At 41.5% G+C, this 23,619-nt stretch overlaps 1 protein-coding gene across 4 annotated transcripts in view; it reads right to left on the reverse strand.

Moving 5' to 3' along the window:
• Positions 1 to 23,619, reverse strand: part of UBE2G1 (ubiquitin conjugating enzyme E2 G1) — a 101,156-nt gene continuing 77,537 nt past the window's right edge. For all 4 annotated transcript variants that reach the window (XR_004179313.1, XR_004179314.1, XM_003912123.3 and 1 more), the window contains 3 exons: positions 20,945 to 21,123; positions 13,896 to 14,019; positions 1 to 3,296 (listed from right to left, as the gene is read on the reverse strand). Coding sequence is in view for 2 of the 4 variants with exons in the window: in XM_003912123.3 (XP_003912172.1) it covers positions 13,933 to 14,019; positions 20,945 to 21,123 (266 nt within the window). In the remaining 2 variants the exon portion in view is untranslated. The remainder of the gene's footprint in view (positions 3,297 to 13,895; positions 14,020 to 20,944; positions 21,124 to 23,619) is intronic.

Here is a 23,619-nt window from a genome sequence, read left to right on the forward strand (position 1 = left end):
TACAGCCTCTAAGTCGTCATTTATTGATTTATAGAGCACCCATCACATGAACGAGGTGCTTTACAATACAGTCAACATCACAACAGAACTCACATCGTTAAATACAATCAACAAATTACAGAACTAAAAAAACTGAAACGAAGCAACATTATGTCAAATTTCAAAGATGCTGAGAAGTGGCAGTACAAAAAAAGGTAATTCCACCAACTGGAGACCAGAGGGGCAAAGATACACAGGCACCACAGCCCAGAGTGGGCAAATTTGTAGAGGGTGAGCAAGCACATCAAATCAAATTTCCCAACCAAGAATGAAGGCCGTTAAAGATACTGACACCCACGTGATCACAGTACTAGTGGAATAACCTCACACACGTTACCTTAGAATAACAAGAAGTCAACCTCATATGGATTTTAAACTCAAGAGGCCAGAAAGCCACTGAGATCGTCTATCCCATACGAGCACAGACTGAAATCTACATGCCTCTACGAGAACTTGGAATAAATTTAGGAAACAGCCAACAGTTCTACAATCCATAAGATCTAAGGAAATATTGTTGATGGTTGGCACAAGTTCAGGGGGAAAATATCGTTTTCCTAAAGCAGAGAAGAATCGCCTCACATTGATGGTGAGGCACTGGTGGAACAAAAGCCACCTGGTTCAGTGTCACCTGAGTGTGGGTTTCATATCAAATGTAGAGGCATTTAAATTTACATTATCAGATGAACACTGAGAAAGGCACAGATGACATCTCTGACAGAGGAAGGGAAGTCGTAACATCTATGTAGGCCTGTTTCAGTGTGTAACAGAGTCAGGGCACTAGGTGGAAAAGCACGTGAAGAGAGACACACTCATTCCTGGCTCTTACTTCCACTCCCATAGAGCTAGCCCTAAAAAAAAAAAAAAAAACAACAACAACAACAAAAAAAAAACACACATGGTTTTATCAAAGTAACTGCATTAAAGTGGCACTTAAAGTTCAAAAATAGTTGTCCCTGAGTTACTAGGTCATTTGCTGCTTGCTGAAGAGTCAGATCCCAAGTTTCACCTCAATAGATTGCTAGCAGAATTACAGCAATAGGAGAGCAAAATTCTAACTCCATTTTGCCACAAGCAACCACCATGTGAACAATTTCTGATTTAAGAGTAAAAAGGGAGGGATCCCATCTCTTAAAAAAAATTTTTTTTAATTAGCCAGGCATGGTGGCATACACCTACAGTCCTAGCTACTCAGGAGGCTGAGGCAGGAGGATCACTTGAGCCCAGGAGGTCAAAGCTGCAGTTAGCTATGATCGTTGCCACTGCACTCCAGCCTGGGTGACAGAGAGACCCAGTTTCTTAAAAAAAAAAAAAAGGGGAAAAAGGATTGCATTCCAAGTCCCTTGAGGGTGTACAGTGCTGACATTTTGGGGCAACTATTTTTACAGAGTCTTTGGAAAAAAACCAACTCACAAAGTTCTTGAAGAACACTGGTTTCCAATGAATCAATTTCCAGTCACAACACATTTACGGGTTTTTATAAGGTTTGTGGGTTTGTATAATGTTTACGGGTTTTTATAATGCTTCGGAGTAGAGAACAGACAGGGGTTTAGAAAAAAATCACTCTCTACTGTGACGACATCCTCAACCATTTTATTTCTGCTTAGAAAAGGACATACAACGTTTGTAGAGGTCTGGGCTCTTGGCAGCAGTTCCTTCACTCTTCTGCCAAAGCATTTCTGCAAACCCCACAGAGCAGAGATGCACGAATTCTCACTGATTCTCACAATCAAACACCATGTCCCATCTGCTACTGTTTCAAGTTCTATCCCTTATAAGCCAAAGACTACTTCCCACACACAACCTCACAATCAACATAAAGGAGCCTAGGGCCTGCCTTTAACACTGCACATGTTCATTTTACCAATTGCTTAAGTTGTTTCAGAAAACGGTATGATATGAAATATATTTAAGCTCAAACATTAATCAAATCCAAGTGTACTATTGTTAGTGATGGGATACGTCAGATAGCAAAGTGTTTACCCCTGTAATGCTTTTAGATTCACATGAGAGTCTAGATAGAACCAAATACATATACTGCCATGGCCATGTGATTTTCAAGTATTAAAAGTTCATTTGCATAAGGAATCAACCTGAGATTTTCCTAAACCACTTCTCTGGCATTCAGTATTATAGCCTTCATTCAATACAATAAAAGCCAACAACTTGACAATTATTGAAAAAAAATTATATTTTGGAAGAACTCACTACATAAGGTGACAGAATTCCAAAATCAAATTACATGAAAATATACATCGCAATTTCTTTGTACAATAGGTGAGAAAAATCTGCAGTATAGAAGAATAGAGGCAAAGAAATATGAAGGACTAAGAGAAGGGTATGAGAGTAAATAGTATTTGTAATAGCAAACCCAGAAGTTAGGTAGAAAGCCTGTAGCTGTGCATGCTTCATTTATCCAACCTTAATACCGGGCAACCGAAGGGGGAAAAGTCAGATTTGCTATTGTTTGGGGGAAATTTTCCATAAGTTGAATTAAGAACCATCTATTTTTAGTTCTCGGGGGGTAATGACTGGGATCAAGAGCTCACAACAGCCAATAAATGTTATTGCTATATCCAATCCAAGAGGTGGGTGCAACTAGAATATAAAAAGGACAAAGCACCTAGTGATGACTCCTTTGAAGTCATCATTAAAAATCAAGTAATTGCTCATTAAGTATTTCAGTATTGGAACTAAATCATTTGAGAACATTCTGGCAGATAAGAGATAAAAGCAAAGGGGAGTGTGTCAAAACAAAGAAGATACAAAAGTTTAGTAAGTGAAAAGAGTTTAATGAAGCCTCAATGGTTTAAGGGAAATTAAATGGAAACTTTTAATCCTAATTGCTTTTCATCTGACATGCTTAAAGGAATCCTTTTAAACTGATAAGAAACAATGAATAGGAAAGAAAACCTGCTAAAATCTTTTAGAATTTACACGATTCTTATTCTACTACAAGAAAGCATTATTTGGTACAAGGTGTATTTGTGGATGTACATGAACAGTATATATATTATCCGGATCATGTTGTGCTATGTACAGGTCTTTACAATTCTTCCTGAAGGTTAAAACAGTTCATTAGAATTCCAAATGCGTAATCATCTGTAAGTTGGCACTTGTTAGGCTCTTGTCAGCATTGATAACTGGCATGTTTTATTGCAGCCCAGTTCCAGCCAGTGTTTGCCAACTTGTACAACAGAAGTCCAGCAATAGGTGGGTAGAGTGCAGGAAAAACAGTGCCATGTTTCTCAATTGGAGACCTACAACAACAAAAACAACATTATATAGTCAATTTATCAATTACAAAAGAATTAACTGTAAGTAGGTTTTCTCCGTATTAGATTTATTGGGCAACAAATCCTTATTTCATTCTGAGCTCACTTTGTCTCTGTCTATTATGGTAGCTCACAGCCACGAGGGTCTATTCAATCTTACATGTAAATTAACTGACATTAAGTACAATTTACAATGTAGTTCCTCAGTCATGTTAACCACATTTTACGTGCTCAACAGTCACATGTGGCTAGTGACTGGCAAGCTGAACGGCACAGCTATGTCTTTATCATCACAGAAAGTTCTAATGGACAGCGCTAATTTAGATTTTTCAATACTTCAAATGTCTTTCAACTCATATTAAATCTAGAATCCATAAGAGAAGATTTAAAAGTCAAGTGATTTAAACATTTGAGGATATTCAGAGAAACAGCTTAAGACTGCCACACTTCCCAACTTGCTAAATTCTATCCACCTCACTATAGCTCCCTTCAAACCCATTTTCTCCACAAAGCCTGCCACAAATGACCCTCCATCCCAATTACAGTTTCTGTTTTCAATCTGTTGGCCTCGTATCGTCAAATTAGACTGTAAGTCAAGAACACATATACGTAAAAAGCAGGACCATCTCATCAAGTCTTACATGCCCAGCAGCATGCTAAGTGCTTTACAAACTCATTTTCTGAATGCTCACATCACCATTATGAAGGAGTCTCCCCGTCTAAAGGTGAGATAAGTTCACATAGCCAATAAATGGCTTTCCTGTTCAAAAAGTTAGAAAAACACTAGGTTGAAGTTTTTGTTTGTTATTTATTTGAGACAGGGTCCCACTCTGTCCCTCATGCTAGAGTGTAATGGCATGAACACGGCTCACCGCAGCCTCCGCGCTCAAGTGGTCTTCACACCTCAGCCTCCCAAATAGCTGGGACCACAGGTGCACACCACCATGCCCAGCTGATTTTTAAATTTTTTTGTAGAAACAGGATCTCACCACGTCACCCAGGCTGGTCTTGAACCACAGGCTCAAGCAACGCTGCCACCTCGGCCTCCCAAAGCATTGGGATTACAGCCATGTGCTACTGAACCCAGTGGTTAAAGCTTTAAAAGTCTCACTTTTCAGAGTCTTTATTATATTAATATGTGCTTTGAAAGGGGGCTGGGTGGGGGCGCCAAGGACAGCAGAAAAGGAAACACCTATTAGGATTACATCTTTAAGTCAAGTGTTCCAAAGAACTCAGAAACTCTGAATCTACTGCCATGCACAATTTTGGGCAAAAGAATTCAAACAGAAGATGACTAAGAAATCAAGGGATATAATTTTAAATTCCTCACAGAGAAGCCAAATATACTTAAGAGTTATGGCAAATTTTAACTCACACCAGACACATTCAAAATTCAGCGTGCCTTCTGAAGCCCAACATGAATTTATCAATCTTTTTTTTTTTTCTTTTGAGACAGAGTCTTGCTCTGTCACCCAGGCTGGAGTGCAGTGGTGAGATCTCAGCTCACTGCAAGCTCTGCCTCCCGGGTTCACGCTATTCTCCTGCCTCAGCCTCCCAAGTAGCTGGAACTACAGGCGCCTGCCACCGTGCACCACCATGCCTGGCTAATATTTTGTATTTTTAGTAAAGATGGGGTTTCATCCTGTTAGCCAGGATGGTCTCGATCTCCTGACCTCGTGATCTGCCCACCTCGACCTCCCAAAGTGCTGGAATTAGAGGCGTGAGCCACCGCGCCCGGCCAAATTTATCAATTTTACAATCACTCAAATGCAACCATAGCAAAAGCTCTGTTGTGGGGAGAAAGAAAGCTGTTTAGACGACCTCCCTGCAAGATCCTGAGAGGTAGAACGACTGCTAAATGTCTTTCCAAAATACATGTACCAATCAATGTAAATGGCCCTTAGCAAAGCATGAAATGTACTAAATAACAAATATATCACCTTCACCAGATACACATATGCACATACATATTTTTATTAGAAAATCAAAAGACATACACTGAAACTCAAGAGATGGCCAGGCACAGAGGCTCCTGCCTGTAGTCTCAGCGCTTTGGGAGGCCAAGGTGGGAAGACTGTTAGACACCAGGAGTTCAAGACCAGCCTGGGCAACAGGAGACCCTTGTCTCTACAATAAATAATATAATTAGCCAGCCACGGTGACACATGCCTGTAGTCCCAGCTACTCGAGAGGCTGAGGTGGGAGGATAACTTGGAGCTCAGAGTTCAAGGCTGCAGTGAGACATGAGTGTACCACTGCACTGAAGCCTGCGTGACAGTGAGAGTGAGACCTTGTCTCAAAAAAGGAGCAGAACAGGGCAGGGGAGGACGCCACTGCACTCCAGCCTAGGCAACAGAGCAAGACTCCCATCTTAAAAAACACAAAATCAGGTGACCTAGCCTTTTAATAGCATAGTTCCAGTTTTAGATAGCATTACCCTTTTCAGCAGGGGAAAAGGAAAATCCATCCCTCTTCCCTTTTAATAAAACTTATACTAAATTCTAAAGAGACAAGGCCTCAGTACCGAAAAGGCAGGTTTTGTCATTCTTTTCTCCAGAAAGGTAAACGTGAAAACTGAATTACCAGCACAGCACTGCAAATAAATGGTGCTGACTTGAAACAGTCATTTACATTTCAAGCATATCCACTTCATAGAATTTATGTTTCAATATTAATTGAAATTATATCAATTGCACTGGTCATTTGCCTCAAATTTTCTCATAATTATGCCTGCTTTTTAACCTAAAAATCTGGAGATGGTTTACCACCAAAGAACTTGAGTGTCTTATTCCATTTATTAATATTTCTAAAACTAGAGTCAAGTCTTTAATTTTCCATATGGCTACAAAACCGAATCTTCTAAAAAGATCTAAAAAGATATATAAAACAGACCAATGTGCTCCCAAATAGAAGCCACTTTTTGATGTTAATGACAAAAATAAAAGTAATTCTTCAATCACAGGCAAGTATTTCAATGATCTTAAGTGTTTCAATGATCTCGTAAGTGAAAACAGCCAATACCAATGAAATTTTCCCCATTACCCTTCACAAAAAATGCTTCCAAAAGTTCCAAATCACCCTACACAGTCACCCAGTGTACTCTTGACCCATCACCAATCCACTGACTTCTTCCCCCACACTGGGGCCGTGCTGCTCCTCTTCTTCTACCATGAGATTGGTGAGCAGCTCTAACACCAACTTCCTTTCCGAGCTCTCTGTGAGAACTCACTCTCCTAACTCTCCTGCGTGTTACCAAGCCAGTCTCTGTCTCTTCCTCCTGTCCCCTAAATGTGCAGTCTCCAAGCTGTTGTCCTTGACCCTGGTAAGTACTGCTCTTTCTACACCAAACAGATCTTCATCTCTACTCTGGAGACTTGCAATGTCACCAGCAGCCCTACTTCTAACACCCAAAATTGAGTCATGGTCTGCTTCTAATCCCACTGAAGCCTTTTTTTGTTTTTTTGGAGACAGAGTCGCCCTCTGTCACCCGGGCTGGAGTGCAGTGGTGCAATCTCCGCCTCCCAGGTTGAAGTGATTCTCCTGCCTCAGCCTCCCGAGTAGCTGGGATTACAGTCGCACACCACCATCCCGGCTAATTTTTTTTCTATTTTTAGTAGAAAGCGGTCTTGCCATGTTGGTCTCAAACTCCCACCCACCCACCTCGGCCTCCAAAAGTGCTGGGATTACAGGCATGAGCCACTGCCCCTGGCCTCCACTGAAGTTTTTAATGTGGTTTAACCTTACTTTATTTTATGCTTGGTCTACCTGGCTAGACAAACAGCTCTTTACAGGCCAGTATAATGTATCTGTCGTATTCTATGTGTTCCCTCCTTCCCCAAGAGGACAGTGCCTTTGCAAATGTGTGAGAAATTACTATGGACTCATGCCCCACATCTGCAACGAGGTAAGGCGGGCAGCCTTCTACCTTACCGTGCTGAGTTACACGATGCATAGCCTTCTACCTTGCCGTGCGGAGTTACCCGACGCATAGCCTTCTACCTTACTGTGCGGAGTTACATGATGCATAGCACTTACGCTGGGGCAGTTCCCCAGGACATGGATTCTGAAGCAGAGATTTGAGGTTTGTCAGGAGGTGCTCTCAAAAACAAGAGTGAGGGATGCAAGCTTAGACAAAGGGAGAAGATAAACTAATTCAAGGTAGTTGAAACAAAGGCCTCAGTCAAATACTATGTTAGAATGACCTTCCCGAGAATTCCCAAACAAGACAAAAGAGCCAGTTGACCAGGCCTCTGTACCAACCCAACTCCACCCACCTAATCCACTAGTCATGGAATGCAGGTAAGCACCAGGGATTCCAGAAGCTTGGGAATGACTGCTTCCCTCAAGGCAGTCTGCTGACACCGGGCTCACCCTCTCTCACCTGCTCCCTCTGATGAAGCCAACTGCCATGTTGTGAACTGACTCACGGAGAGGCCTGCAGGAGACAGAACTGAGGGAGAACTCCAGCCAACAGGCAGTGAGGAGGAACTCAGTCGTGCTTGGAAGCAGATGCACCCCAGTTGAGTCAACACCTTGACCACAGCCTTGTGAGGGACCTGGAGTCAACCAAGTCACACCCAGATCCCATGGCCATGGAAATCATGAGATAATAAATGTTGTTTCAAGCCACTACGTTTTAGTAATTTGTTAGGTAGCAATAAAGAACGAATACAGTCCCTCTAGCCTTAATGCCGAGCAGAGCCCTCCTTTCCAGTGGTATGCAGTAGCCATGGTGCTGATCCGTGCCAAGGGGAGGATTTGTTTCCTTCTCCTCTCTATTCTTCCTACCCCACAGCTGAATTAGAACATAAGGTATAAGAAACTAATAATCTCTATATAGGGCGAGGTGTAAACACTAACAAAATGTGAGATAAAGCCTGGGCCAAGCAGCATCCACAGTAATCCGTGCATTTTGAGAAAATATGTGTGGCTCATGGACTTGAATGTAGATAAATATGTATTTTCAAATAATCTTAAATTGATTTCATTTTCAGTTCAGCCCAGACAGACTATACATTTTTCAAGTGTTTATAGTGAGTTTTCATTCACATCTATGTCCCATCACATGACTGAAAACACAAAAAATACTCAGAAAGTGCATGGTGACAAAGCCGTGAGAAAAGCCAGCCTCCAACAAGAGACAGGTGAGGCTGCTGACTATTCAGTCTACAAAGCCAGACTTGGGGAAACAGGTATCTTTATACTTTTTTTTGAGACAGAGTCTCACTCTCTTGGCTCACTGCCTCTGCCTCCTGCAACCTCTGCCTCCGGGATTCAAGTGATTCTTCTGCCTCAGCCTCCCAAGTAGCTGGAATTACAGGCACCCGCCACCACGCCTGGCTAATTTTTGTATTTTTAGTAGAGACGGGGTTTCACCATGTTGGCCAGGCTGGTTTTGAACTCCTGACCTCAAGTGATCCACCCATCTCGGCCTCCCAAAGTGCTGGGATTACATGCATGCGCCACCGTGCCCGGCCTAAGGAAACAGGTTTCCATGGTATAAAGCCTAAATACAAAAAAATCGTGTAATGACAATGACATTTAAAAATTAGGTGCACATCTCAATAAAAAGAAGACAAACTCATTTATTTAAGCATTTGATATAGCAGGGTTGCCCAATCCTTTGGCTTCCCTGAACCACACCGGAAGACAAATTGTCTGGGGCCACACAAAATACACTGACACTAACCATAGCTGATGAACTTAAAAAGGAAAAAAGAAAAAGAAATCTTAATGTTTTAAGAAATTTTACGAATTTATGCTGGGCTGCATTCAAAGCTGTCCTGGGATACATGTGGCCCACAGGCTGCAGGCTGGACAAGCTAGCATACTATACTCTGAGTATAACCCATTGTTAGAACACACAAGTGAAGTCACAGATTTTGGTGTGATGTATATTTAATCCAATTTTTAAATGATTACACTTTTAGTTCAACTAACGATTGGTTTAGGTACTTACTGAGGCATTTACTTCCCTAGCAGATTTTTAAAAGGTAGTGAAAATAGGAACAATTTTTAGACTGCATGGTATATCTCGTAGTAAAGGGGAGCACTTCTGGTTATAAGAAGAAGATCTAAAAGCACATCTAAATTTTTTCTAGAAACCAGAGATATTAAACATGAAAACAGAATAAATGGTGGATAGACTTTAGCTTTACTTCTGACTTAAACCTTCGCATCTGATACATTTAATCACAAAAATAACAAATTAAAATTAAGATAAACAAGCCAACTGTTGAAAAAGACAAATGCCCATGGCCAGGCACTGTGGCTCACGCCTGTAATCCCAGCACTTTGGGAGGCCAAGGTAGGTGGATCACTTGAAGTCAGGAGTTCAAGACACCAACATGGTGAAACCCCGTCTCTACTAAAAAACACAAAATAAGCCAGGAGTGGTGGTATACACCTGTAATCCCAGCTACTTGGGAAACAGAGGCAGGATAATTGCTTGCACCTGGGAGGTGGAGGTTGCAGTGAGCCGGGATCACGCTGTTGCACTCCAGCCTGGGCAATGAGAGCAAAACTCCAACTAAAAAAAAAGCCCAAAACAGATCAACACATACTGGTTGATGTGTTGGAAATCTGATTTTATAACATAACAAGCACTGTGTACCAGTGGTGAAAGCAAGGACTTGTCAATAAATGGTATAGTCAACAGTTATACATCAGGGGAAAAGGGGGTTAATGTTCAACCTCTACCTCATACCATACACAAAAATCTATTTCAGTGGATTCAACCCAAATATGAAAGGCAAAACAGATTTTTGGTGGTTAAAAAAAGAGCAGGCTTTCTAGCTAAGAAACGAAAAGTAAAATCCATAAAGGAAAAAGACTAGTAAGTTCACCTGCATTAAAATTAAGAACCTCAGGCCGGGTGCGGTGGTTCATGCCTGTAATCCCAGCACTTTGGGAGGCTGAGGCACAAGAATTGCTTGAACCTAGGAGGCGGAGGTTGTAGTGAGCTGAGACTGAACCACTGCGCTCCAGCCTGAGCGACAGAGTGAAACTCTGCCAAAAAAAAAATATATATATATATGAATATATATGAACCTCAGTTTGTCCAAAGGATACCATGAAGAAAATAGAAGAGGCTGGGCGCGGTGGCTCAAGCCTGTAATCCCAGCACTTTGGGAGGCCGAGACGGGTGGATCACGAGGTCAGGAGATCGAGACCATCCTGGCTAACATGGTGAAACCCCGTCTCTACTAAAAAATACAAAAAACTAGCCAGGCGAGGTGGCGGGCGCCTGTAGTCCCAGCTACTCGGGAGGCTGAGGCAGGAGAATGGTGTAAACCCGGGAGGCGGAGCTTGCAGTGAGCTGAGATCTGGCCACTGCACTCCAGCCTGGGCGACAGAGCGAGACTCCGTCTCCAAAAAAAAAAAAAAAAAAAAAAAAAGAAAGAAAATAGAAGAACAAGTATACAAATCAACAAACTGAAAAAGTAGTCTAAAAACCTGAGCATGCATTTCGCAGAGAAAACCTCAATGGTCAAACACATGAAACGATACGCAGTTTCATTGGTAACTAGGGCAATGCATACTAAGTCCACAATATCCAGATTGAGAGGGTTCAAGCAATTCTCTTGCTTCAGCCTCCCGAGTGGCTGGGACTATAGGACTGCACCACTACGCCTTGGTAATTTTTATATTTTTTTGGTAGAGACAGGGTTTCAACCACATGGACCAGGCTGGTTTTGAACTCCTGACATCAAGTAATCTGCCCATTGAGATCCCAAAATGCTGGGATTACAGGCATGAGCTACCATGCCAAGTCAGATTGATAATCTTTCAGATTTCTGATAATCTCAAATGTTATTGAGTATACGAAGCAAAGGGAATCTTTCTTTTTTTTTCTTTTTCTTTTGGGACAGAGTCTTGCTCTGTCACCCAGGCTGGAAGGGAGTGGTGCAATCTCGGCTCACTGCAACCTCTACCTCCTGGGTTCAAGCGATTCTCTAGCCTTAGCCTCCCGAGTAGCTGGCATTACAGGTCCAAGCCACCATGCCCAGCTAATTTTTGTATTTTTTAGTAGAGACGGGAATTCGCCATGTTGGCCAGGCTGATCTCGAACCCCTGACCTCAGGTGATCTGTCCATCTCCCAGAGTGCTTGGTTACAGGCGTGAGCCACCATGCCCGGCCGGGAATCTTTTTTTTTTTTTTTTTTTTTGGAAAGGAGTTTTGCTCTCGTTGCCCAGGCTGGAATGCAGTGGCACGCTCTCGGCTCACTGCAACCTCTGCCTCCCGGGTTCAAGCAATTCTCCTGCCTCAGCCTCCCACCGCACCTGGCTAATTTTTTATATTTTTAGAAGAGGCAGGGTTTCACCATATTGGCCAGGTTGGTCTTGAACTCCTGACCTTCTGATCCATCTGCTTCAGCCTCCCAAAGTGCTGGGATTACAGGCATGAGCCACTGCACCCGGCCGCAAAGGGAACATTTATCCTTGCCAATGGGACTATGTAAAGAAGGAACACTTTAGAAAATAATTTGGCATTATCTAGTCAAAATGACATACGTGTACCCTTGATTTAACAATTCCACCCCTAAGTATATACCCTAGAGAAACTCTTACAGTACATGCAAATCAGGAAACAAGGAGAGCCACCCTCTATCACAGAAAAAGAAAAACACCCCTACACCAATTCAGAAAATAACTGCAATGACAGTAAGGAGTAGAGCAGTAATTTACCAAATGAAACAGCACACTTGTGAAATACACCTATTTGCAACAACACAGATCAACCTGAAGAATGTTGAGCAATAAAAGTAACAGAAGAATACATTCGTTATCATTCCACATATAAACAGTTCAAAATCATGAAATACATTGTTTAAAAATGCAAATTTGGTAAAATTATGAAGAAAAGCAATAGTAAACCCAGAATTAGGAATATGAGAAAGAGACAGAAGAAAGCAGTGGTGTGTAGGGGACAGAAGATAATGGTAATGTTCGTTTTCTTAAAATAGGTAGATTCAAGATGTACCATGAAGTGTGATTTTTTTAGACACTGTATTTCAGTTTCTCCCTTAACCCTCACAAATCAATAGGTCTTTTATTGCATAATTTAAATGTCACAAATAGGTCTTATGAATCATCTGGCATCTTGTTTCTGTAGCTGGACAACTCTTAGACCTTATTCACAAACCTGCAGAACTATTCCTTTTTCAGAGACAGAGATACTAAATAAATATTTTCTGCTATGTTTTTAACTGTTGCAGCTTGCTGAATCAAAGTAGCTGAATTTGAAACAAGCTCAATGTTGTATCCTTTGGTGCTCTAAGCCTTCAGAAAACTTCTATAGTAACAAACTATAGAAACGACCCCTGAAAGGATAGTCTTCACTTCAGTTTCTATCATTTCAATATTTAATTTTTTTAAAGAAGAGACCAAATAACCCACATGTGGGCAATTAATCTATATTATTTCCTCTTCTAAGGTAGATGGGTGCCTTCCATCTTTGACTCCTTTCTAGACCTAACATAAACTGTAGACAGATGTTACACAATGAAAAGCAAGTTTTTACTACTGGCCCTATCTGTAAAGACCAACTTCTTTTTGTTTGTTTTTTGCTTTTTTTTTTGAGATAGAGTCTTGCTCTGTTGTCCAGGCTGGAGTGCTATGGCGCGATGTTGACTTACTGCAACCTCCGGCTCCTGGGTTCAAGTGATTCTCCTCCCTCAGCCTCCTGAGTAGCTGGGATTACAGGTGCACGCCACCACGGCCCAGCTAATTTTTGTATTTTTAGTAGAGGCAGGGTTTCACCTTGTTGTCCAGGCTAGTCTCGAACTCCTGACTTCTGGTGTTCCACCCACCTCGGCTTCTCAGAGTGCTGGGATTACAGGCATGAGCCACTGCGCCCAGCCAGAAGACCAACCTTGAATAGGTAGATAGCTAATAGTCTTGCCTATACCCTACATAATACAGTATATGAAGATATAAGAGGCCGGGAGTGGTGGCTCATGCCTATAATCCCAGCACTTTGGGAGGCCGAGGCGGGCGGATCAGGAGGTCAGGAGATGGAGATCATCCTGGCTAACACTGTGAAACCCCATCTTTACTAAAAATACAAAAAATTAGCCGGGCATGGTAGCAGGTGCTGTAGTCCCAGCTACTGGGGAGGCTGAGGCAGGAGAATGGCGTGAGCCCGGGAGGCAGAGCTTGCAGAGAGCCAAGATCGCGCCACTGTACTCCAGCCTGGGCAACAGAGCGAGACTCGTCTCAAAAACAAAAAAAGATGTAAGAAACATTAGTGCCCAAGTGATCAGGATGCTAGATCAAAAAGTCAAACAAAGAAACTAAACTGAAATAAGAACCTTATCATTAGAAACTTTACCATCAGTGAAAAGAAATAGGCCACCAGCATACTAGCCATATGAAAGCAGAATATCTAGTCAAAAACAGTTGATGTCTTAGGAGAAAAGCAAGCAGATTATACAGTAGTTTTAAGAACGAGACTACTGGATAATACCATTAAAAAATGAAGTCAATGAAAAAATGTAATTCAAATACCCAAATCATACAATTTCCAAAAACTAATATGATACTTACAAAAAAACAAAAGTATGATATTTAAAATAAACTTACCCTGAAATAAGTGAAGTTACTAGCTGCTAAATAAATGTCACTCAAAAGCAGTCTCTTGGCTTTTTCTTACACAGCGGGCAACTTTTCTTTTAAATTCTCCATTTCTATCTTCCCTCCATTCTTTCTGTAGATTAAAAAAGCAGTATCAAGTGATTTCATGCAAACTCCTCTTTATAATCTCAAATATTTATTTTAATTTTGAATGTAATCCCTTGGTGATTTGTCCACTTCAAAAATATTATAAAGCTGATAAGGTAGAAAGCAGTTAGACATACTTTTGCAAGACACTACCAGGATATACAGGCAGAAATCTCCTATGCAAATTCCCTCTACATTAAAAATTATCTTTAAAAAAGAAAAAGATCACAAAAGAACATTTACAGTTTTGTATTACACTGAAAAAGAAAGTTAAAATACACAAATAAGACATTCAGGCCAGGCGCCGTGGCTCACGGCTATAATCCCAGCACATTGTGAGGCCGAGGTGGGTGAATCGTGAAGTCCGGAGTTTGAGACCAGCCTGACCAATATGTTGAAAGTAAAAGTACAAAAATTAGCCAGACGTGGTGGCCCATGCCTGTAATCCCAGCTACTCAGGAGGCTGAGGCAGGAAAATCACCTGAACCGGGGAGGCAGAGGTTGCTGTGACCTGAGATGGCGCCACTGCACGGCAGCCTGGACGACAGAGCAACTCTGTCTCAAAAAAATAAAAAATAAAAAAAGACATTCAGTTGCTAATCTGAAGGATTACCAACTCTCCCTATTGGAAACTACCAGAATATAAACATAAACATGCCTGCAACGTAAGGTAGGTAGGTGGGATGCATCATATTGAGATGATACTAAGTACCATTTCTAGTGTAGAGAAAAACACATGACAATTATCACTGTCACTGTCTGACATGCAAAAATGGAACAGAACAGTGGGGTAATGAGGGGAGGGGAAGAGAAGGGAAGGAGAGAGAGAGAGAGCCAGACAGAGAGGAATTGGGGGAGAGGGGAAACAAAGGGAAAAGGGTCTATTAAACAGAGGCCTAAAGAAGCTAACATTTGGAAATGGCAAATCTGAGAAGAGCCTGAATAAAAAGTGGGGCTGAGGCCGTGCATGGTGGCTCACACCTATAATCTCAGCACTTTGGGAGGCCGAGGCAGGACCTCAGGATCACCTGAGATCAAGACTTCAACACCAGCCTGGCCACCATGATGAAACCCATCTCAACTAAAAGATACAAAAATCAGCTGGACATGGTGGCGCACGCCTGGAGTCCCAGCTACTTGGGAAGCTGAGGCGGGAGAATCGCTTGAACCTGAGAGGCAGACGTTGCAGGGAGCCAATATCGCACCACTGCACTCCAGCCTGAGCGACAGAGCAAGACTCCGTCGCTCAAAAAAAAGAGGGACTGAAAATAGAGATTAACTGAAAGTCTGTATACTCAACATTTTCCCTCACCTATATCAAAATGTTAACTTTCCCAAAATAATAATGATAATATATAAATTTTGTATAAATATACTGAAGAATACTATAATTAGAACTGCTAGGCTAGGTACTGTGGCTCATGCCTGTAATCCCAGCACTTTGGGAGGCAGAGGCAAGTGGATCACCTGAAGTCAGGAGTTCAAGACCAGCCTGGCCAACATGGTGAAACCCCCATCTCTACTAAAAATACAAAAAAATTAGCCAGGCATGGTGGCACACGCCTATAATCCCTGTTACTCAGGAGGCTGAGGTGGGAGAATCGCTTGAACTCGGGAGGCAGAGGTTGCAGTGAGCCGAGATCGTGCCACTGCATTCCAGCCTGGGCGACAGAGCGAGACTCTTGTCTCAGAAAAAACAAAAAATAAATAAAAGAACTGCTAGTGTGGGTATTGGTGCCAAAAACAATTACTCCTTCATTTTGGAATTTAAATGACACCTCTTCCTCCAACCCTTATTTTCAGTTTAGTACCTGCTTTGTCTTCCATATAGCTATATAGCCATACAGCTTTGAATGACATAAATACCATTTCTTTTTTCCCCAGACTGTCACTGTCACTTCTTTTTCTCTCTTTTTTTTTTTTTTTTTTTTTGAGATAAGGTCTCACTATGTTGCCTGGGCTGAAGTGCAGCGGTGATCATAGCTCACTGCAGGCTTGAACACCTGAGCTCATGCAATCAATCCCCCCACCTCAGCCTCTGGAGCGTCTAGGACTACATATACACATCACCACACCCAGCTAATTTTTGTACTTTTTGTAGATTGGGTTTCACCATGTCGCCCAGGCTGATCTCGAAATCCTGGCCTCAAGTAACTCAACTGCCTCGGCATCCCAAAGTGCTGGGATTACAGGCATAAGCTACCACGCCCAGCCTCAAAATAATTTAAAAGGAAAATTTCCCAGGGCTGGTAGTCTTTAAAATTAAAGCAAATTTTAATTTGGCAAATTAAAAAGAGTTCACACAACTCTGTGAAATTTCCAAAGACCAACAATAAAGAAAAGAACCTAAAGACAATGGGGAAAAAAAAGAAAAGGAAAAAAGAACAAGTCACCTAAAAATGGAAAAGAATCAACCTAGCATCAATTTTCACATCGGCAATAATAAATGGTAAAATATAAATTCTACGTAAATTTGATTTTCTTCCTATAATATTAGAAACCAAGCATCAATCAAGTATAAGGGAAGAATAAAAGCACCTTACATCATAAATAGACTAAGGATTTCATTGCCACATACCCTAAGAGATTACTCTAGGATGAAGGAGGAAATCAACCAAGAAAAAAAAGAAGAAATGGGATCCATGAAACAAAAGATTCAATTGAGAAGAGCAGTGAAGGGGTAATCTGAGCAAGTCAGCTAAGCAGCAGGCTGAGAAAGTCAATCAAATCTGGGGCCAAGGCGGCCAGATCAGACATAAAGAGATCAAGACCATCCTAGCCAACGTGGTGAAACCCCGTCTCTACTAAAAATACAAAAAATTAGCTGGGCATGGTGGCATGTGCCTGTAGTCGCAACTACTCAGGAGGCTGAGGCAGGAGGATTGCTTGAACTTGGGAGGTAGAGGTTGCAGTGAGTTGAGATTGTGCCACTGCACTCTAGCCTGGCGACAGAGTGAGACTACATCTTTAAAAAAAAAAAAAAAAAATGGAGCCAAAGAATAAAGGGATCCAGGAAAGAGGTGGCTAAGAAAAATGGGGGTTTCCTGGAATACGTACTGCTGATTGAGAGGTCAGAAAAACAATACTATGAAAACATGATCAAAGGTGTAATATGCAAGAAGAAAAAGCAAGTAAGAACAGTAAACTGGGCCAGGTGTGGTGGCTCACGACTATAATCCCAGCACTTTGGGAAGCTGAGGTGGGTGAACCACCTGAGGTCAGGAGTTTGAGACCAGCCTGACCAACATGGCAAAACCGTCTCTACCAAAAACACAAAAATTAGCCAGATGTGGTGGCACGCGCCTGTAATCCCAGCTACTAAGAAGGCTGAGGCAAGAGACTCACTTGAACCTGGGAGGTGGAGGTTGCAGTGAGCTGAGATTGTGCCACTGCACTCCAGCCTGAGTAAGAGTGAGACTCTGTCTCAAAAAAAGAATAGTAAACTGTGTATAAGTCATGGTTTTTGGTTTTAATATGAGACAACTAACTAGTTAAATCAGAAGGAAGAATCAGTGGGTTTCAAGAAAAAAAAAATGGAATAGATTTTGCACAATTTGTGGTGTTTGGACTAGAACTCAAGTTTGCATATTTCAACTTCACATTAAGGCCTATTTCAACACGTAGGAAAATGTTTAACATCAAGAGAATAACTTTACTTTGGCAGTACATTTGGCTTTTTTTGGGATTCAGCTATTTTGAGGGTTAATAAACATTTTTGCATATTCATGGTCTTGGTTATTGGCTATTAATTTACTCTTCTTTAAGATAAAAGGGCCAGGGCAGGGGCCGGTGGCTCATGCCTGTAATCCCAGCACTTTGGGAAGCCGAGGCGGGCGGATCACGAGGTCAGGAGATCGAGACCATCCTGGGTAACACGGTGAAACCCTGTGTCTACTAAAAATACAAAAAAATTAGCCAGTGGTAGTGGCGGGCGCCTGTAGTCCCAGCTACTCGGGAGGCTGACGCAGGAGAATGATGTGAACCTGGGAAGTGGATGTTGCAGTGAGCCGAGATCGCGCCACTGTACTCCAGCCTGGGCGACAGAGTGAGACTCTGTCACCAAAAAAAAAAAAAAAAAAAAAGGGGGCTGGATGTGGTGGCTCATGCCTATAATCCCAGCACCTTGGGAGGCCGAGGTGGGCGGATCACTTGAAGTCAGGAGCTCGAGACCAGCCTGGCCAACATGGTGAAACCCCATCTCTACTAAAAACACACAAAAAAATTGCTGGGTGTGGTTCCGCACATCTGTAATACCAGCTACTTGGGAGGCTAAGGCAGGAGAATCGCTTGAACACAGAAGGCAGAGGTTGTGGTTGCAATGAGGTGAGATCACGCCACTGCACTCCAGCCTGGGCGACAGAGCAAGACTCTGTTTCAAAAGGGCAAATACATACGTAAAATAAAAAAGGCAACTTGCCAGCTCTGATTTTTTTTTTTTTTTTTTTTTTGAGAGAGTCTCGCACTGTCACTCTGGCTGGAGTGCAGTGGTGCAATCTCGGCTCACTGCAAGCTCCGCCTCCCAGGTTCAAGCAATTTTGCGTGCCTCAGCCTCCCAAGTAGCTGGGATTACAGGCACGTGCCACCACGTCTGGCTAATTTTTTTGTATTTTTAGTAAAGACGGGGGTTTCACTATGGCTCAAACTCCTGACCTTGTGATCTGCCCGCCTCAGCCTCCCAAAGAGCTGGGATTACAGGTGTGAGCCACCGCACCCAGCCAACTCTGATCTTATTATTAAAATTGCTGATAGTTGAGCATGAACCAAATAAACATTCATCAGTTCTCTCTCAAAGTGATTCCCTAGGATTTCTTTTAATGCAGCTATCACCCCTTCTCCCTTATCATCTCTTACATTGTTTAGACTAATACTTGATTAAATAGAAAGATAGTTTTCTGCAGTTTTTAGTTCAATTCTATTATTAATTTCCGTCATAGCTTTCAAAGGGAGTTATCTATAGTGTCTTAGTCTATATATAAGATTCCACCCAAGTTATTATTAACCTAAGAAAAAGGCAGAAGGTGGGCGGTAGCGGTGGCTCAAGCCTGTCCCAGTACTTTGGGAGGCCGAGATGGGATCCACTTGAGTCAGGGGCCAGAGGACACTGGCAGGCCCAGTGAAACCCGTCTCTACTAAGAAATGAAAATAACCCGAGGCCCGAGATCGTGGTATGTCTCATGATCAATACTCCCGGGGAGGCTGAGGAACCAGGAGAATGGCATGTGGTTCCAGGAGGCAGACTGCAGAGCTGAGATCAAGGCCCACTGCACTCCAGCCCTGGAGCTACAGGCCGAGACCTCCGTCTCAAAAAAAAAAAAAAAAAAAAGAAAAAGAAAAAGAGTAAATTTTAATGCCCTGGCTTTGGTATATAGTACTAACAAAGGTTCTCAGAATAAGAATGAAAGGCTTTTCAAAGAAGGAGAGAAGGCTAAGGAACTAGGAACTATTCTGGATTAAAGTAAACTAATAAAACTTGAATACAAATATAACAGAGGTTCCTAGACTAGCCTCTGGATTTAAAAAGAAAAAAAGCTGCAGGATGGGGGCGTGGCAGCTATAAAGAATACGGGACAATCCAATCCAATGTGAATATAGATTGTATATAGTACCACATCAATGACAGACTTGTACTGTGTAAGTCTGTAAGTAAGTCTGTCATATGGAAAGACAGCATTGTTCTTAGGGAGCAGATCCTGAAACATTTTGGGGTGAAGGGTTATGGTATCTATAAACTACTCTCAAACTGTTTAGAAAAAAGTGTTGCAAAATTTCTACAATTGGTGAATCTAGGTGAAAGGTATGGTGGTGTTCATTTAACTAATACATTTTTTTCTACAGATGTGAAACTTTTGAAAATTGAGAACTTGGGGATAATAACATGAACTTTAGACTAGGCATTAAATTGTCTTAGGTATGACAATTGCTTTTGTTTTTAGAGTCCAGGTCTCGCTCTGTCTCCCAGGCTGGAGTGCAGTGACATGATCTCAGCTCACTGCAACCTCCGCCTCCCGGGTTGAAGCCATTCTCCTGCCTCAGCCTCCCAAATAGCTGGGACTACAGGCACCTGCTACCACACCCAGCTCATTTTTTGTATTTTTAGTAGAGATGGGGTTTCACCATGTTAGCCAGGATGGTCTCGATCCCCTGACCTTGTGATCCTCCCGCCTCAGCCTCCCAAAGTGCTGGGATTACAGGCATGAGCCACCGTGCCCAGCCCCGATTCCTTACTTTTCATCTTTTGTGTTAACTACTGTAGGATTTTGCTCTGTGGTTACCATGAGGCTTACAAAAAAATTTCATAGCTACGACAAGCCATTTTAAGTTGATAAAAATCTGACTGCATTGAAAAACTACACTTCTGCTCTGCCCATCCCACCCCCAATTCTAAATTGGGTGTCACAGTTTCCATCCTAATAACGTAGAGTATTCTTGAAAACTGCGGAGAGGAGAATTTAAGTGTTCCCACAACAAAATTAGTAAGTATGTGAGGTAATGCGTATGTGAATTAGCTCAATTAGTCACTCCACAACATATACATATTTCAAAACAACAAGTTGTATACAATAAATATGCACTTTTGGCCAGGCATGGTGGCTCACACATGTCATTGGAACAGTTTGGGAGGCCAAGGCTGGAGGACCACTCGGGCCCAGGAGTTTGAGGTTGCAGTGATCTATGATGGTGCCACTGCACTCCAGCCTAGGTGACAGAGAGACCCTGTCTCAAAAAAAAAATAAATAAATACATAAATAAATATATTTATATTTATTTTGTCAAAAATAAGAACTATGGAAAGATACATATACACACACACACACATGCATGCACACATTCATGCATACTTACATACATACTAACTATAGTTCAAGTTTTATCACAAGGGAAAGTGAAGGGAAGACGTGTGACCGCCTTACCGCAGCATCAACATTAGCAGGTGAGTCTCCATTAGGGTCTGCCAGCATAGAAATGACACTAATCATGATGGTTTCCACTGTGTGGATAGGGAGCCAGCGTTCTTCTGGCTTTTCATAACCATACTTATCTTCCCCAGGCTCATGAAGAATAGAAATGCACACATCACCATTTTTATCAACTGCAAAATTCAAGAAGAGGCTTGTTTCATATATTGCTAATTTGGTTATACACAAAATTATCAATTACAAATGTGACCCTGATTCACACAGTGCCTTTATCAAACATGACACATACACAGAAGTTAATGTCCAAAATGGAACGTGTTGACTTTTTTAGGAAGACTATAGTATAGATTTTACCAAATACACAGGATCCATCTGACAAACCCACTAGGAATGTAAGCTATCTTTTTATTTATGTAAAACATAAAGCTATCTAGTATATAGATGGTGCCTAACATTTACATGTCCTAAGTATAATATAATAAATGAATAAATAGCAACTATTGGATGCATTCTTCATTTGCAGAAAGCATATTTTTCCAAATACCAGCAACTGAGTTTCTATGTAATGGCTTCCTAGTTTCCCCACTAACTTACCGACTTAAATTAGTGATAGTCAAAGGCCGAGAGATTTTCCTAAGAAATGTATTTTTACAATCATATAAAGGCAAAATTGTATTTTCTGGGAAAGGAGTATATTCAAATTCACAAAACAAACATGTCATACTGCCAATGAAAACTCATCAACATATATGACACTCATGAGGCCTCCTTTCCATGAACACATTTAATAAGAAAAACACCCTTATTTTTAGGAGACATGTATTGACCTGTTTAAGTGGTTCGGCAAAAAGTAAAATACTACTTATTGATTAAAAAAAAGATCTTAATCCACTAATTCATTTATACATCATACAAATAATCCCTATTGTGAAACCAATCTTTTATGGTAACGTTTACCCACTGTAAATTTTTTTTAAAAGCATACTTTGAGGAAGAAATTTTAGAAAGGAATTTGAGTAGTGACAATATTTATGTATATTTCATTCCTAACTTATCCTATATAGTCTAACAAATTTGTGAATAAATATAATTCTAAATCTTATTTTTCATTTCATAACATCAGTATTTCTGCTGTTATGAACTCTGGGTAATCAGAATCAAAGTTTGTATATACCAATCAATATCACTGCTCTCTTAATTCAACAAATTCTTATTTTTTGGTGTTGTTTGTTGTTGCTGTTTTGGTTTTTTTCGAGACAGGGTCTCACTTTGTCACCCAGCTGGAGTGCAGTGGTATGATCACAGCTCTATCCAGGCTCAAGCGATCCTCCTGCCTCAGTCCCCGAAGTAGCTGGGACCACAGGCACATGGCATGATGCCTGGCTGACCTGGCTTTTTTTTTTTTGGTAGAGATGGGGTCTCACTATGTCACCCAGGCTGGTCTGAAACTCCTGGCTCTAGCAATCCTCCCACCTCAGCCTCCCAGGTAGTTGGGACCATAGGCACATGGCACCATTCCTGGCTTTTTTTTTTTTCTTGGTAAAGATATCGTCTTACTATATTGCCCAGGCTGGTCCCACACACTTGGGACACTCCCACATTAGCCTCGCAAAGGGCTGGGATTACAGGAAAGAGCCCCTGCGCCAGCCAACAAATACTTTTTCAATGCCTACTGCATGCCAGGCACACATGTGACAGAGAAGTACAGCAGTGAATATATGACAGGAAAGGCCCACGTCTTCAATGTTTTATGTATGAGTTTTTCTATAATTAAGGTTCCTCTTCCCAATCCATCCCTATCTGCTAGTAAAATCTATTAACTAAAATAGAATCGGGGCAAGAATAACATTGAGGGCCAGGCGTGGTGTCTCAAGCCTGTAATCCCAGCACTTAGGGAGGCCAAGGAGGGTGGATTACCTGCGGTCAGGAGTTCAAGACCAGTCTGGCCAACATGGAGAAATCCCATCTCTACCAAAAATACAAAATCAGCCAGGCATTGTGGCACACACCTGTAATTCCAGCTACTCGGGAGGCTGGGGCAGCAGAACTGCTTGAAGCCAGGAGGCGGAGGTTGCCGTGAGCCAACATCGCACCATTGTACTCTAGCCTGGGCAATGAGTGAAACTCCATCTCAAAAAAAAAAGACCATCGAAACTTGTAACGCTACAAAGTTCAGCATAGAGTATTACTGTTTTACAATGTTTTCTGTACTTATTGTGTAATAAGGATTTTTTCCAAATCATTTTTCTTTAAAAACATGCTATTAAGTAACACCACAATATAAGATCCATTTTTCTTTTTTAAAAAATCAAGCTATCGCTAATCCGGGATCTTTACATTTTTAACCTTCTCATGTCATTTTAAACATACAGTTTATTTTAGAATGAGAAGATTTTTTAGGCTTAATACCTACTATCAAACTATAGTTTAAAGGACTGTATCAATTTATACTGCCATCAGCAATCTGAGATGTCCATTTCATTGCCTCATCAAGATGAACATTTTCCTTTATTGATGCTGTTTAAATTTTATACATGACATCTGGTTTAATTCACTTTTCTAAATGCTTTGGGGTGACAACTTTCCATGGATATAACCTGTATGTCTTTCCTCTTTTGTGAAATGTCTGTTCTTATCCTTTAGCCAGTTATGTACTTAATGTTTACTTT

Source organism: Papio anubis, chromosome 17, assembly GCF_008728515.1.
Source record: "Papio anubis isolate 15944 chromosome 17, Panubis1.0, whole genome shotgun sequence".
NCBI classification, from domain to species: domain Eukaryota; kingdom Metazoa; phylum Chordata; class Mammalia; order Primates; family Cercopithecidae; genus Papio; species Papio anubis.